General features: G+C 38.8%; 2 protein-coding genes across 2 annotated transcripts in view; both read right to left on the bottom strand.

The window, feature by feature from the left end:
- The window catches only part of map3k20a (mitogen-activated protein kinase kinase kinase 20a), a 30,788-nt gene extending 22,063 nt beyond the window's left edge, over positions 1–8,725 (bottom strand). The window contains exons 1-4 of the mRNA XM_073473586.1: positions 8,601–8,725; positions 6,057–6,246; positions 4,228–4,315; positions 865–966 (exon numbers count right to left, since the gene is read on the bottom strand). Coding sequence (XP_073329687.1) covers positions 865–966; positions 4,228–4,315; positions 6,057–6,215 — 349 coding nt within the window. The 5' untranslated portion in view covers positions 6,216–6,246; positions 8,601–8,725. The remainder of the gene's footprint in view (positions 1–864; positions 967–4,227; positions 4,316–6,056; positions 6,247–8,600) is intronic.
- Positions 8,726–10,705: 1,980 nt separating this feature from the next.
- Positions 10,706–14,204, bottom strand: part of rapgef4a (Rap guanine nucleotide exchange factor 4a) — a 46,554-nt gene continuing 43,055 nt past the window's right edge. Inside the window, exons 24-31 of the mRNA XM_073474224.1 lie at positions 13,873–13,998; positions 13,532–13,710; positions 13,346–13,436; positions 13,220–13,270; positions 12,997–13,084; positions 12,789–12,853; positions 11,586–11,640; positions 10,706–11,455 (exon numbers count right to left, since the gene is read on the bottom strand). Of these exons, the coding sequence (XP_073330325.1) occupies positions 11,328–11,455; positions 11,586–11,640; positions 12,789–12,853; positions 12,997–13,084; positions 13,220–13,270; positions 13,346–13,436; positions 13,532–13,710; positions 13,873–13,998 (783 nt within the window). The 3' untranslated portion in view covers positions 10,706–11,327. The remainder of the gene's footprint in view (positions 11,456–11,585; positions 11,641–12,788; positions 12,854–12,996; positions 13,085–13,219; positions 13,271–13,345; positions 13,437–13,531; positions 13,711–13,872; positions 13,999–14,204) is intronic.

The following is a 14,204-nucleotide window of genomic DNA, read 5'->3' on the forward strand; positions in this document are numbered from 1 at the left end:
TTTATCTACAGTACTGAATTCTAATATGTATTAATGTTATTTGAAATAAAGATATTTTTACTCTATATCAAGTCTTGTGTTCTCACACCAGAGTGGCAATTTATTGATATTATTTCAAATTAGAAATTAGAATCTGTATCAGAATTACTTTATTTATCCCAGAGGGGAAATTGGCAAATGTTTATAAAATTGAAAAGTATTTGTCATGGCTTGCTGATTGGTTAGTTATTTCCTGTTTTATTTTGTTGTTATATATCATCTTGTGTCTTTTTGTCACTTCCTGCTTACCTTTTTCAGGTTTCTGTTTCCCTCCCTGTTTCACACCATCCTCGTTAGCACTGCCCTGCTCCCAGTGACTCTCCGCCTCATCCCCTCTTTAGTTTAATTTGTATTTAGGCCTGTATTGTTCCCCACATTTTGCCACTTCGTCTGTGTCTTGTGTCTTGTGTCTCCGTTGTTCCTCGTGTTCCTGCCTGTTAATCCAGCGCTTCTTTGGTTTGAGCTTTTATTGAAATTTTGCATTTTTATAGTTCTTTGTTCTCGGTTTTGCCCCTGCCTGCTCCATCTGTTTTGTTGCCTTTTGTTGCCAGCTTTTGTGCTTGGACTTGTGTTTTTGTGCAAGATTTTTTTTAAGTTTGTGGACTTTGGTTACCGGCTTTATTTAATAAAGATCACTTTTTGTTTGTTTACCTGCCTGCCTCGTTGTGTCTTGCATTTGGGCTTCCTCAAAACAGGACAAAAAAATCACTTCCTCTCAATGACTTACCCCAGCAAAAAATAAAGGTTCAACTAATTAATTAATATAGAGACGTTGTTATTCAATAACAAAATAAAGGATAAAATCATAAATCATTTCACGTTTACCTCTGGCGATCTCTACAGCCCACGTCATGATCTGTCCAATGTCCATTTCCTCACTCTCATCACTGGACAGGTAATCATACAACGATCCACCGCTGGCATACTCTATGGAGGAAAGTGAGTCTGAGTTTGTATCATTGGGAGCTGACTGACAGGTTGTGATGGTAAAATGTCTTACAGTGACAAAACTGTTCTCTCGAGGCGTTACATTGTCCATATGAGTGCAGTATGTGAGAGCATTACGTGAAAACAATTGAAAATTGAAATTCTGCCAGTGGACTGCTGGAAGCCAACTGACAGCATCTTGTTTACAGATTGCTTCTGTCACTGTGGCCGTGGGCGAGCTCCATTTATCACAGTGTAACTGAACATTATGAGCCTGCCTGTTCCCTCAGGAGCCCACATCTTATCAAATCTATCAAAAATAGTATAGTCCTTTTGCTTTGCTTTCAAAAGTTTCATACACTTCTTAACCATGTTGCCGTTTGGTGCAGAGGTTTCTATGGAAGTCCACCTCAAACAACAGGCCAAAACATGGAAATAAAGCTTTGATAAAGCATGTAGAACAGGCAAAACAACATTTTTCTATCTGCTAACTTGTGAGATAAAGGGCTTGGATAAAGATAAACAAGCGCTATCATACCAGCTAAGACAGCAGGAAACCTCTGTTTGTGCATAATAACCCAATTATGTTCCAACACAGCAATGTAAACATGCACCGGCACCAAGACAGGAGTCTAATTAACAATCATAAAATACACCGATGTTTTTTTTGTTAGTATGAATAGTATTATATGAATTTTGAGTGGCTTTTTTGTAGCATCACTGGCTGACAGCAAACATATAAACTCGTGTCTTAAATGAATCCCAGCTACAAATAAGCTCAACTTACTTCACCTGTACGTGCAAGTGAAGACTCGTCTGCTTCTGTACTTTGCACCAACCACATTCCATAGATAATAAGGCTGGATGTGATCCTGTTGTAAACTTTACTTTCATTTGAGTGCCATCCACCTCCTCAGAGAGAATTAGTCTAATGTAGATGAGTTTTTGTATCCCACACATAAATGTACCTTTCTTTACCCCCAAACAATAACAAAGCTCAATTAACTGGGTTTATAATGCTACTGACTGACAGCAGATGTTGTTAAACCCATGAGACTAACAGGTGTAGATACTGGCTGTCAGAAAGAGGGAACTCCCCAGCCTGAAGCTGTACGGTGTGTCAACACACAAGAGGAAATTTATAACAGAGCTGATGAATGTGGACACGGCATGCTCAGGTTGGCAATAAACCTTTTTCCTGTATCTGGTGTTAATTAGATTCTACTTTGATAAATAGGGATACAGACCAGCACCTTGACAACAAAACCTTTCTCTTTCACAGCTGTAAAATACTACAGGGGCTGATAAGGTGCCATGTGCCGTGACTTTCCCTCTATTGTTCAGCTCCAATTCTGCGGGACATGCTCTAAAACTGCAACATCCACTCAACTGTTAATGATTTCTGTTTCTTTTTCCACAGCTTTTTAAACCTTTCACACAGCTGTTACATAGAAATTATGTTTGTATAATGTTAAACATAAGTGCAGACACCAAGTACAGATTTTACATCAGTGTCTTCTGGTCACAATGATCTCAATCTTCTTCCTAGTGAGGAAAAAAGCTGTTTCAGTTGTGTTGGCTAATTGACACTGTGACAATATGTTGACAAACAAAACCTTTAAAGGAGACCTATTATGCTTTTTTTGGTGCTTCTGTCGGTGCGGACTTAGACCTTTTTAGCCTTCGAGATCATTTATATGCACAGATTTCTACACAACACACTGAAGGCAGGAAACAAAATGTAAACGCATTATAGATCACCTTTAAAAATGTTTCAGAATGTTGATTTTTTTTTAAAGAATATTTTGTTTCTTCTTATCTTAAGTGTCCGTACAGTTCTGTTAATTTTGTTTGATTTTGACAACACAACACATTTTAAGCATGCACTTGCACTTCAATTCTGCTGCTTTCACATCAGAATTTCTGATTCGATCCCAGTTTTTATGCTTCTTACTGTCATTTAAAGTGTTTTTACTGTTTTATTGTTCAATTGTTTGTTATTGTATTAAAGCCTCAAGTCATTGCCCCTTTTAGGCTTGTTGAATTATTTGTAAGTGAGGCCAATTTAATTATCTTATTTTGATCAATGATTATAATGTTATGTAACAGCACCCCTGCTCGTGGGAAAGAAACAAGTCAGTGTATTGTATTGGACAATACGGTCCAAAACACATTAGATTCAGAGAGGACAGATGTGAACTATGGGCTTGTATTTATCAGTTTCACTGACCAACAGAACAAAGAACATCTTGTTTGTGTTTAAGTCACACTGTGGGATGTTGGGCATTGTCCACATGATAGAAGGAAGTGATTCTCACGCTTCAGGATGTGAGTTTCTGCTTCTGCTTCTGTGTCTTTAGTAGTTTTTCCTAGAAGGGGAGCGAACTCTGTGGCAGTAAGAACAAGACGTTAAATCTATATAAGCTGTGGGGAGTCACCTCAAACAAAGTCACAGACCTTTCAATAACAGCACTGTCAAACATAAATTATACTTCGTAGTCCAGTTCAGCCTTTGATGTAGGGTCAGTAAACATGTTAAGAGCCTGTAATACAGCCTCCTATCTACACCGTGTACACTGAGCTGTTTGTACTCTAAGGCTGCCCGTTGGTCCTCTGTTCTTTAACGAAAAGAGTATTTTGTTTTGCTTTTCCGAAAGAGGGAACGGTCTCCATTTGTGCAACTGCAAATTAAGTCACTAGTGGTGAAATAACTAGAAAATTATTGCCAGCAATTTTGGAAAAAATATACATTATTCGAGTATGTTACCTTGGGTTCTGGGTAATGTGATGGCCATTTGTCCACTAATTTATGACATCTTACAGACTAAACAACTCATTAATTGTGAAAAAATAATTAACAGATCAACTGTAATTGTAAAAGCAAGACAGTTGAACTACAGTAGAACTGAAATGACATCTCCACAGGACGACCTCTAGATTCCTGCCTGATGAAAGTTTGTGCAGAGGCATCGTGGGCCCCTTGAATACATGTGCTTTATTCTTCTCAGCCTCTAACCTAGACACAAAAACAAACAGGGCACACAACTACTGTACCAATGTGTGCACTTCCTGAACCCTCTGGCATTCACGAATGCTTCCATAGAAACCTCTGCACCATTCAGTGTTGAGCAAAATGCAACTGGTGCAAGCAGATTCAGCTGCTGCGCTTTCTATTAGGGTGTAGCCCGGTGGCTCTGATGCACACTGATTATTATTTAAACGTATTGTATGCACGGTCGGTATTTATTTGAAAAATCTTACCAGTGACGATTCCATAGTTGGGAGCCTCAACAATCGCACCATAAAACTGGATGATGTTTCGGTGGCTGAGGACACTAAGGATTTCAGCCTAGGCAATGAACACACAGAGAGAAAACGTGACTTTTCTTGATAATGGTGCTTGTTATATAATAAAAATAATATGATGTCATAGGCCACTTATAGACCACCAATATATTGATCAGGCTCTGGTAGAAAGTTTACCATGTTCACTCTCTAAGCTTAGCGTGTTAGCATTTGATAACTAGCACAGAACTCTACATGAAGTACAGCTGAGGCTGATGGGAATGTCAAGCAAGTGTTGGACAAATTGAAATTCAGACCTGGAGATGGCACTAGATGAAAAGGTAAAGGACCGGATGTGAATGTTTGTGCCAAATTTCAAGGTAATACATCCAAACACTGTCACACACATCTTGTGATGGCACCAGAGGAAAACTCAAGAGATGAACAAGGTCTGCATTAATCTTCTGGGGACCATGAATGGCCATGCAATATTTTGTGCCACCACCAGATGCTGAAATATTTTAGGATAAGTGGGAACTTTGACCTGCTGGTGGTGGTAGAGAGTAAGTCATTAGGTTCATCAAAGTCTTTAGGATTCATCCTCTGGGAACCAGGAATATCTATATCAAATTCCATGGCAAACTGCCACAGTCATTTAGAGCCGGACCAATATATATATACATATATATATATATATATATATATAATATATATTGCTAGATTTTCGGTGTATATTTTGTCTGTTGTGAATGAACATAATAGAGAAAACAATGATCAGGGTCATTATAATTATTAATTTGCCAATGGAGTTCAATCAAGTATCAGTGTGGCTCTTCTGCCATTTACATATTTTACTAAAAAACACAAATTTCAACCTCACGATGGTGCTAGAAATGTCATGTGATCACCAAAGTCAGCAGTATTCATCCTCTCAGGGCCATGTATACGTGATCAAATATTAATAGCAATCCAAGAAGTAGCTGCTGACATATACTACTCAAAATTAGTTGGGGATAAAGGGATATGGGTGCATATATCCATGTGCATGGATATGCAATAAAAGTAAAACGCAATGTGTCGCATCCTTTTGGGGGGACCAAAAATATTCACAAAACACAAAATAAAAATGCATATATCTCATCAGAATAAACAATCAAGTGAAGCACTAAAATATCCCTAACTAATTTTGAATAATGTATTCAGTCTGGACAGACAGGCAGACACAGCAGCTGGCTTAGCTATATATACATTGTTAAGGGGTAAGAGTATATATAAATATATATTTTAATATAACATACAGCTCAGGAAGACTATTGTAAAACCTGACAAAACCATTTAATTGTAGCCAAACACTATAATTAAATGAACAATTGCTTCAGTGTGAAAGGATTACATTATTATTTTCACTGAACAATCTCCTCTCCAACACTTGAGTGAAGTTGAATGGATATCTGTGATCTTTTACAATTTCATAAAAGAAACATGATGAATAATTTTCTGAACATCTTATCACAGGCCAACCAATGTTATACAATTTCCCTGAAACGATTTCAAAGATAATTCTTTTTTGTCTTTGAGACAATGAGCGCGAGCTTTCAAAGAGATCTCAAGAGCCAAATACATTCTTTCACTTGGCAATAATGTTTTTCTTTTGCTGCACATTTTCTAAGAGAGGGGGAGTATAATGACCATGAGTGATGGGTACAGAAGTCACCACATCTCCCCTAAATGGGGTAGCAATTAAAATGATTACTACACTGACAATTAAAAAGTATATGAAAAGCCCGAGCAATTATGACTCCTACCTCGTTTTTAATCTTGAGCAGCTTTTTCACTGCCACCTCTTTGTCCTGGGAGATCCACCTGGCTCGGTACACACTTCCGAAGCTGCCGCCGCCGCAGTTCTCGTAGAAGTGGATGTCATCAAACTTGATTTGCACGAAGGAGGCGCTTGGAGACAACATCTCATAATGACACTCAGCAACAACTCGGCTTCTGAGGAGGATCACAGGGGAAGGAAGGAAGTCTGGTTCACTCAACAAAGTCCTCTAATGGTAAAACAAACTTCAGACTCCTGCTTTGAGAGAGGTTAGATGAGACTCCCACATGACCCGAAAGAGGCCACTGAGCCATTGGCTGATTGTGGTGTCAGTGTGATATCCCTGGTTTTAGCCTCTGTCTCTGCTCCTGTCCTCATCATCAGCACCGGTAAGCAATGAGCTCAGATTCTGCTTGTATAAGGACGATGGCATGCCTGGTATGCTGTGATCATGCAGCCAAAGTCACAGACTTTTTCCAGCCTGGTTCACTGTGTTCAGTACAAGTAAGGCCACAAGCAGGGAGAGTAAAAATAAATGTGATGATAAACATGTCTGTAAATGGAGAAACCCTCGTACTTTCTTCATCTTTACAACTAAAAAACAAGCTCTTCCTGCCTGTAGTCAGGGTTAAAAATGTAATGCTTCCAAGCTGGAGTGCACACAGATTGATTATCATATCCTTTTGTTTGTCCGTAACAGCATAAAAGCATCTTGTAAAGAAATAATCCCATCATTACAGGAAATTGTAGCTCTGTTATTGTTCGTAGGTTTCCCATTTACAGCCGAGCAATTACGGCTTTTAAAAGGCTGTTACCTGGGTCTTCATTGGGATTGCTATCCGTCCCAGCGGGAAATGCCTCCATTGTCACAAAGGGGAGCCATTGCTTTCTGCTGATTTACTTGTATTCATGCTATACTTAGCCTCACAGCAATCTGCTCAGCGGATCAGCCCACAGTATTGTCCAGCCACTCAAGAGGCCAGGGTTACTGGGATATGGCAGCACTCTTGCTCTCGCCTCCTGCCAGCTCTCTCTTCATTGCAAACAATAACAGTCTGGTGGCCATACATCAAACCACAGGTAGTTACTGTAATCAAACTAAATGAAAGATAAATAAGATAGCTTCTTTTTCACATCATAACAGTCAGCAGCATGGAGATATTTACTCATCCAGATGTTGATATCACAGTTTATAATCAATGATCTGACAGTGCATGACTAGATATTGATCATGCTCTGTGTGGCTGAGATTTTTGGGGAGATTTGCATGACTGCATGGCACTGGTGCCCCCATGTTCGAAAGAACACAGGATGCTCCTATGGTAGATATAACATAACAAAAGCCCCATTGATACTGCCTTTTCACAAGGTGGGAATCTAATTAATATAAGATCGCATCGCTGTCTGCATGAAAGTTACAGAGGTGAAATGCAGGGACAGTTTTGTTCTGCCTCTGATCCTCCAGCGGAGGTAGTAACAGAGCCACAACAGAGGCGAATTGACCTCTGTGTGCAACTTTCCAGACCAAACAACAGTAATGTGGTAGGAGGTAGTGTCTTCCGCAACTTATATGAGGGAAAACAAATGCAGAATTTATACACTGAAAAGTCGCTGTCACCGCTCTTTGTCACACTTACGCCCGAAAATCAGCGTCTTTTGCCGACAGCGAGAGCCATGCGTCACCTGTTGTTTACTGGCAGTGATTTAATGAGGAACAGTCACCGTGACCATGGCCACCCTCCCTACGGAGTCTTGAGTGAACTTCCCCCCCGGAAAACAGCATCCCTCTCCGGGACTGAGAGCCAGACAGGGTCCGCTATTTACTGATGGCGATTATGTGATGTAATTTAGAGCAAAAAAAATCACATTTTTGTCACTTTCCATGATGCATGGTGGGTCAGGATCTAAGTCACGACGCTTCCACATGATTACAAACAGTTGGCGGATACTTGTTTAAATTTACAGGTGGAAAGCGGCAGAAACTCTTTAAAAAAAAACAACGTTATGATGCCCATTCTGGTCCTGCAATGCCGGCATGCTGTATGAAACGACACACTGGAGCGGCTTTAGTGGTTCAGTGTTAACAAACAAAGGCGGCGTGAAGGCGCGCCTTCGTTGCGGCGCTATTGTGGATTCTCTGTCTGAAAAGGACTAAAGTCTCGTTTTGGATGCCCACCCCCCCTTCCTTCATGTGGTGCCCTCTATATTTTTTTGCGCCCCTACCCCTCAAACATCCTGAGTCCACCACTGCTGTTTATTAAGACATGATGCACTGAAAACATTCAACAGTATTCAAGCTGAGAAAGCAAAGGGCAAAGTTGTACACTGCCACATTAGTCCTTCCTATAAACTGCCTCTAACAGCCCTGAAACAGCAGTAAGCGTGTACTAATACCCTGTGTTACACACACACTCGCATTCTCCGGCCTGCATTAACACTCCTCATATCTCCATGATGCCACTCAGCTGCCATGTGAACATCTAACTTTCACTCTCAGTTTCAAACATATATCGCCGCAGCTGCTACGTACCAGCATTAAGTGTGAAGTTTGAGGCTTCAGAGCAGCTCGTCGTCGGTCACAGGTTTCAGGTAGAAGATAAAAAAATAAGGAGAGTAAGATTTCTAGAGAAGTCAGAGTTCCGGGAAATCTCATGTGACGTTTGAGGATTTCTCCACTCACTCCGCGGCTGTTTTACTGGTTGCACAACTTCTTCCCGCAGCAGAGAGCAGAGAGCAGTAAGCCGGACTGAGCTGCTCACACAGAGGCAGCATCCTGACAACAACAGCTCCCCCTGCTGGAGCAAACAGGGACAGACTCTGCGGTCCTCTGGATGTTCTGGTGGCCTTTTCTTGCCTCTTCACGTCCCCTGGGCCCTCGGACCACACGAGACAAACAAAGAAAAACAAATACTTCCTGAGCTAAGAAACAGTATCACTGAAACAACAACAACACTGTAGCTTTTATTCTTTTCACAAATATTCTTTTGTCAACTTTTTGTTTTAAATGAATTGTTTCTTTAAATGTGTTGAATTCATTTTTATGCATTGTATAAAGCACTTTTTGCACACATGTGCCTCTGTTTTAGGTGATGCACAAAAACATCTCGCTCAGTCATCACTCGACCCGTACAGATGTAGAAAGTAATCAATTACATTTGCTCAAATACTGTACTCAAGTGTAATTTTGAGGCATTATTCTACTGTATACTTATACTCAAAGGTAAGGTAAGAATTGTACTTTTGACTCCATTTCATATCATTTGACAGCACATTGTGAATGCATATATTGTAGCTTAAGACTTAATGTACAAAACTCACTGCTTGGCCATTTTATTAGATACACCAATACAATTTAATGCAACCCAATGCAACAGATGTGTGACTAAATCTACATTGAAGATCATAATGTTCAGTAGTTTTTTTTTTGACACTGTCAAGTGTTGATTCACCAATATGTTTATTATTGTGTTGTAGTTGGTTCTAATATTTTATAATATAGTTAATGCCTCTCTGGAAGTGTCAATCAAAACTGAACATTATCATTTAAGATTCAAGATGAATGTAATTGTAATTATGCACTACAGGGTTGTATAATGAAATTTATGTTAGTATTACCCTAAGCGACATACACAATAATTCAATAATAATAATAATAATAATAATAATAATAATAATAATAATAATAATAATAATGATAAGAGCCTTAGCCTGAAGAAAGAAGCTGCTCGGTAGTCTGGAGGTACGCAGCGGGTACTTCTTTTTTTTTTTGCCAGAGGCCAAAATGTAATAGATTGCATTAGATTTTACAGGTGAGTCTAATAAAGTGACATCTCAATATTAAAGATGAGATCATAATTAAAATGTACTTCTTTACCATGTGCATGCTCTGTTTATACATCAGTAGTGATGTAATAGTACAATATGTAAATATAACCCTGCACCATTCTGCCTCCACATAAGTAATTTCACTTTTCATACTTCTAATACAATTTTAGTTTAGTTGTAGTTGTTTAGTTATATATGTTCTACTTTTTTATAACCTGAATACTTGTATTTTTATATTTTTTGGGTACCAAACTTGTGTCATGCAGATTTAATATTGGAAATATAAAACATTAACAACAGTTTAAACGTTGTTGATCAGGTTACGGAGAATGAACTGTTTAAACTGACCTTCTGTTTCACTCTAACAGAAGGTACTATGACTAAGTCAACAATACAAATGATCACATGTGTTCCTGTAAATTATTGGTACAAAATGGGCTGACAAATAAGATGAAATCCCCCTGAAATCCTGTAAATCACTGGATCCTTAACTTGGGACAAGGATTAGACTTTTAGATATTTTGACAACTATTTCATTTCCTAAGAACTGAATCCAGGAGATCATGAGTAATACTGACTTACTCTTACTTACTCACTCCTCTCTCAGATGAAGATATGAAAATTATAAAAAAAAAAAAAACCCTGAAGTTGAGTAATGCTTCTGCATGCTCTGAAATACACGTTCTCAAACTAGAGCCTTTTTTGTTGTGCTAGAAATCAAACTGCAAACTATTGTGATGCTTTTCCGACAAACCATGATTATAAATAATGCGCTGATGAAACACAACAATAACACACATCACACACACATACATCTAAAATATTTAATACTGAAAGCACACAAAAGTTTTTCAGACATTTACTGTATCTCAGACCTTTAAAGAGAAATGTGCTCACGTGAATAAAAAGTCAAACAATCTTAACAATTGTTTGCATGCTGAGGTCAAAATAAATATTTGTATACAGTTTACAACACTTAAGATTCTCACAAACTTAAATATGTATAAATACTGTTTGATACAAAAGATACGAAACAGCTGAATATCAGGAATAAAGAGACTTTGCATTCTTAAAGCGTCAGCGTCACATAGTGTTTACGTCTGAAATGTTAATCTGATGAATGAGATCCCCCAAGGATATAATTTCTTCTACTGTCGCTCGTGTTTGACTTGGAGATGATGGCGATATCTGCAGCACAGTGATATGAGAGGTACTTCACCCACCAACAATTACTGTTGTTAAAATACTACAAATTACTGTAATAAAAGGCTTAACAAGTCAGGCAACGGCGTCTGAAACAATATCTCATTATCTGACACGTCGTTAGGTCCTCCATGTGATTGCCTGCATTGAAGTAAATTCATCCCAACACAAGCACATGTCATGTTGTGACGCAGCATCAGAGTGTAACATTTTCTTTCCCTGAGTAGTTTCAAGACCTGCGGGGCTCAAGTCTGTGAGAGAGCTGAGTTAGCGTCCTTTGGTTGTCGATCACGTGGAGCTGACGTACGTAAGTCCGAACCTCTGGGTGGTTCTTGCTGGCCAGAGGTGAATCTGGACCTGATGAAAATGGAATAATGAGTAAAGATTGTAGTAAATGTTAAAATGAATTTCCAAAAACATCAACAGAGAAAACTAGAGCCTATGTTAAAGTATTATTTGTTATCAAACTTGTATGATGCACACTTACTGAATGGTTGGCTCCGACAGTATCTCACTATCTTCACTGTGTTCGCGATCATCCGCTGAAAGACAAAGAGCTAGAATCAGCAACACACATACACAATTAGCCAGTGATGGAATGTAACTAAGTACATTTACTCAAGTACTGCACTTGATTATGGTATTTTTAAACCTGGAACCTATATTTTACATGTTTTGGTGTGTAAATGATTCATACTTACCAAGAATCGGTCCAGTAGATCTCTTCAGCTGGCTACAATGTAGTCCTTTGGGGCAACTCTGACTGTTAAATTAGCATCCACTAAAAGTGCTTGTCTTTGCTACTGACGGGCTGAGGTCTACCAACATTACAGAAAATATTCCTACGGAGACAGACTTTTTTGTTAAATGATAAGATTCTTTAAGTCTTGCTCTGAAATCTTGCAAGAGGTGAGTTGTGTTAGGAGTTTACCTGGATGAACTGCCAGCAAGAATTTAGTTTAGTTTAGTCCTAGCTGAATATGACGACTCACCTCTCGTGTGATTTCAGAGCAAGACTTCTACTTGAACAAGTTTTTTTTTTTTTTTTAACAAATAAGGCCTATCTTGATAGGAATTGTTTCCTTAATGTTGTCAGACACTTAGAATAACAACCTCAGCTTATCAGTGGCAAAAACAAGAACTTTTAGTGGACATAACTTTGACAGTCGCAGTTGCCCCAAAGGATTACATCACAGACGTTGCAGCCGAGTCGCAGCTGACAGCTGAGGTAATCTACTGAACTGATTTCTAAACTTTTGGTAAGTTACAATCATTTACACACCAAAACATGTAAATATAGGACCCAGGTTTAAAAATACTGGAATTCCCCTTTACTTGTACTTTACATAATCATTTCCACTTTCTGCTACTTTATACTTAATAACTCAATAACTCTAGTTACTAGTTACTTTGCAGATTGCATCATCAGAGCCAAAGTAGCGCATTTATAAATTAATTTATTTTATTGGAAATCAGATAAAAGAACCATTGATTCCAATAAGTGGAAAAACGCTGAATATAAGATCCAATAATCAGCCAATAGTAAGTATAGGAAATATAATTATAATTTAGTTTTACTTGTACTCAAGTATGACTTTTGAGTACTTTTTACGACACTGCAATTAGCTGTTTGGCTAAACAAAGATTTACACCAACTGTTCGACAATAATCTGCACCTTCAGAGCCTCACCATTTTCTCAAAATTGACCAAATTGTCGATACATGTCTTGTTTCCCTCATGAGTGAATGTCATGTCTGGAAGAAAAACAAGGTAAGACAAGTCAGAGAAAAGGGAAGAGAAATTGTTTTGATGGTTAAAGATGTTGACGGAGAATATCAGCAACAGAACAACTTTAAAGTACAGGTCAACATGATGTTATCAAATGAACGACTCTGACCTTTGATCAGCAGCGGCATGAAGGGAATGATCGGAGCCTCCAGCTTGGAGACTGTCAGCCGGTATGCCCGGTGGTTCCTGGACGGGTCCTGTGGAAACAATCACACTGTTCTGAGATGTACCGTTGCTGTGTTAATCAGATCCATCACTGTCCTGGCTGAGGTGATGTTGCTAAACCCACGCACACTCACAGCTGACAGTGCAAGAGTTCCTGTTCAACTTACCATCAAGTTTTCAAATTCCCCGTAAAACTTCTTGAACTTGCTGGGAAGTTTCTGTGAAAACGGACAACACTAAAAGTTAACTTCCTGTTAGGAGAAGAATGATTATAACTGCAGACAGGTACCCACCTCCCAGGTCTGATTCAACCTGCACACTGCTGGGTTACTCAGTCCCATAATGACAGCAAAGAAGCCGTTCAGATTCCTGTACTCCTTACAGCTATGACAGAAACATGAAATGGTAAGTTAGAGCTGTGAATAAAAGAAACTGAAAGCTTAAAGAACACAGACTGTGAAAAAAAAAGGTCCACTTACTGAGCCGCAATCTTGATGAACTTCTTGAGAAGTTGCACCCTCTTGCTGAGCTGAGAACACAGAGACACCTCTGTGATCACCCAAAACTGAATCTCATTAAACCTCCTTAGGAACAGGTCCAGGTTCACCGTGGTTTTCTTCATGTTTTGCCTCCCAAATGTGTGGTAGATGAGTTCAAGCTGTTGGAAACCAAAGACAAACACATCTGAGCTTCTTGTGGACAGAATAGTTGATCAACTGAAAGTAAACCAAACCACGTTAACTTTAATTAATGGTATGACATCAAAACATATCAAATAAAGAATCAGTTCTGCTAATGGCACCTGGTTTTACAGTCGTACCTCATGTACACAGTGAAAAAGCTCCCAGTCATAGGAAGTCATGTGGTAAGCCACGTCCTTGGAGCTCATTAACTCAAAGCTGGCCAACAGACCTGTAGCAGGACCCTCCTGTTCAGGTAAAGGGGTCTAGAAATCAAAAAAAACAAAACAGCCTTTCTTTTATCAATAATCATGTCATGTAATGTTTTGGGAATTTGTGTTTTGCAGTTTAAAAAAACTATGCTAAGACTAAAAGAGTCATGCATCTTCTTGTGACATGAATGTTAGCCAAAATTCATTACAATATTAAAAAGAAGTCAAAGAAAAGACAAGACTGCTGTTGAACTGCTTGT

Source organism: Pagrus major, chromosome 9 (assembly GCF_040436345.1).
Source record: "Pagrus major chromosome 9, Pma_NU_1.0".
NCBI classification, from domain to species: Eukaryota; Metazoa; Chordata; class Actinopteri; order Spariformes; family Sparidae; genus Pagrus; species Pagrus major.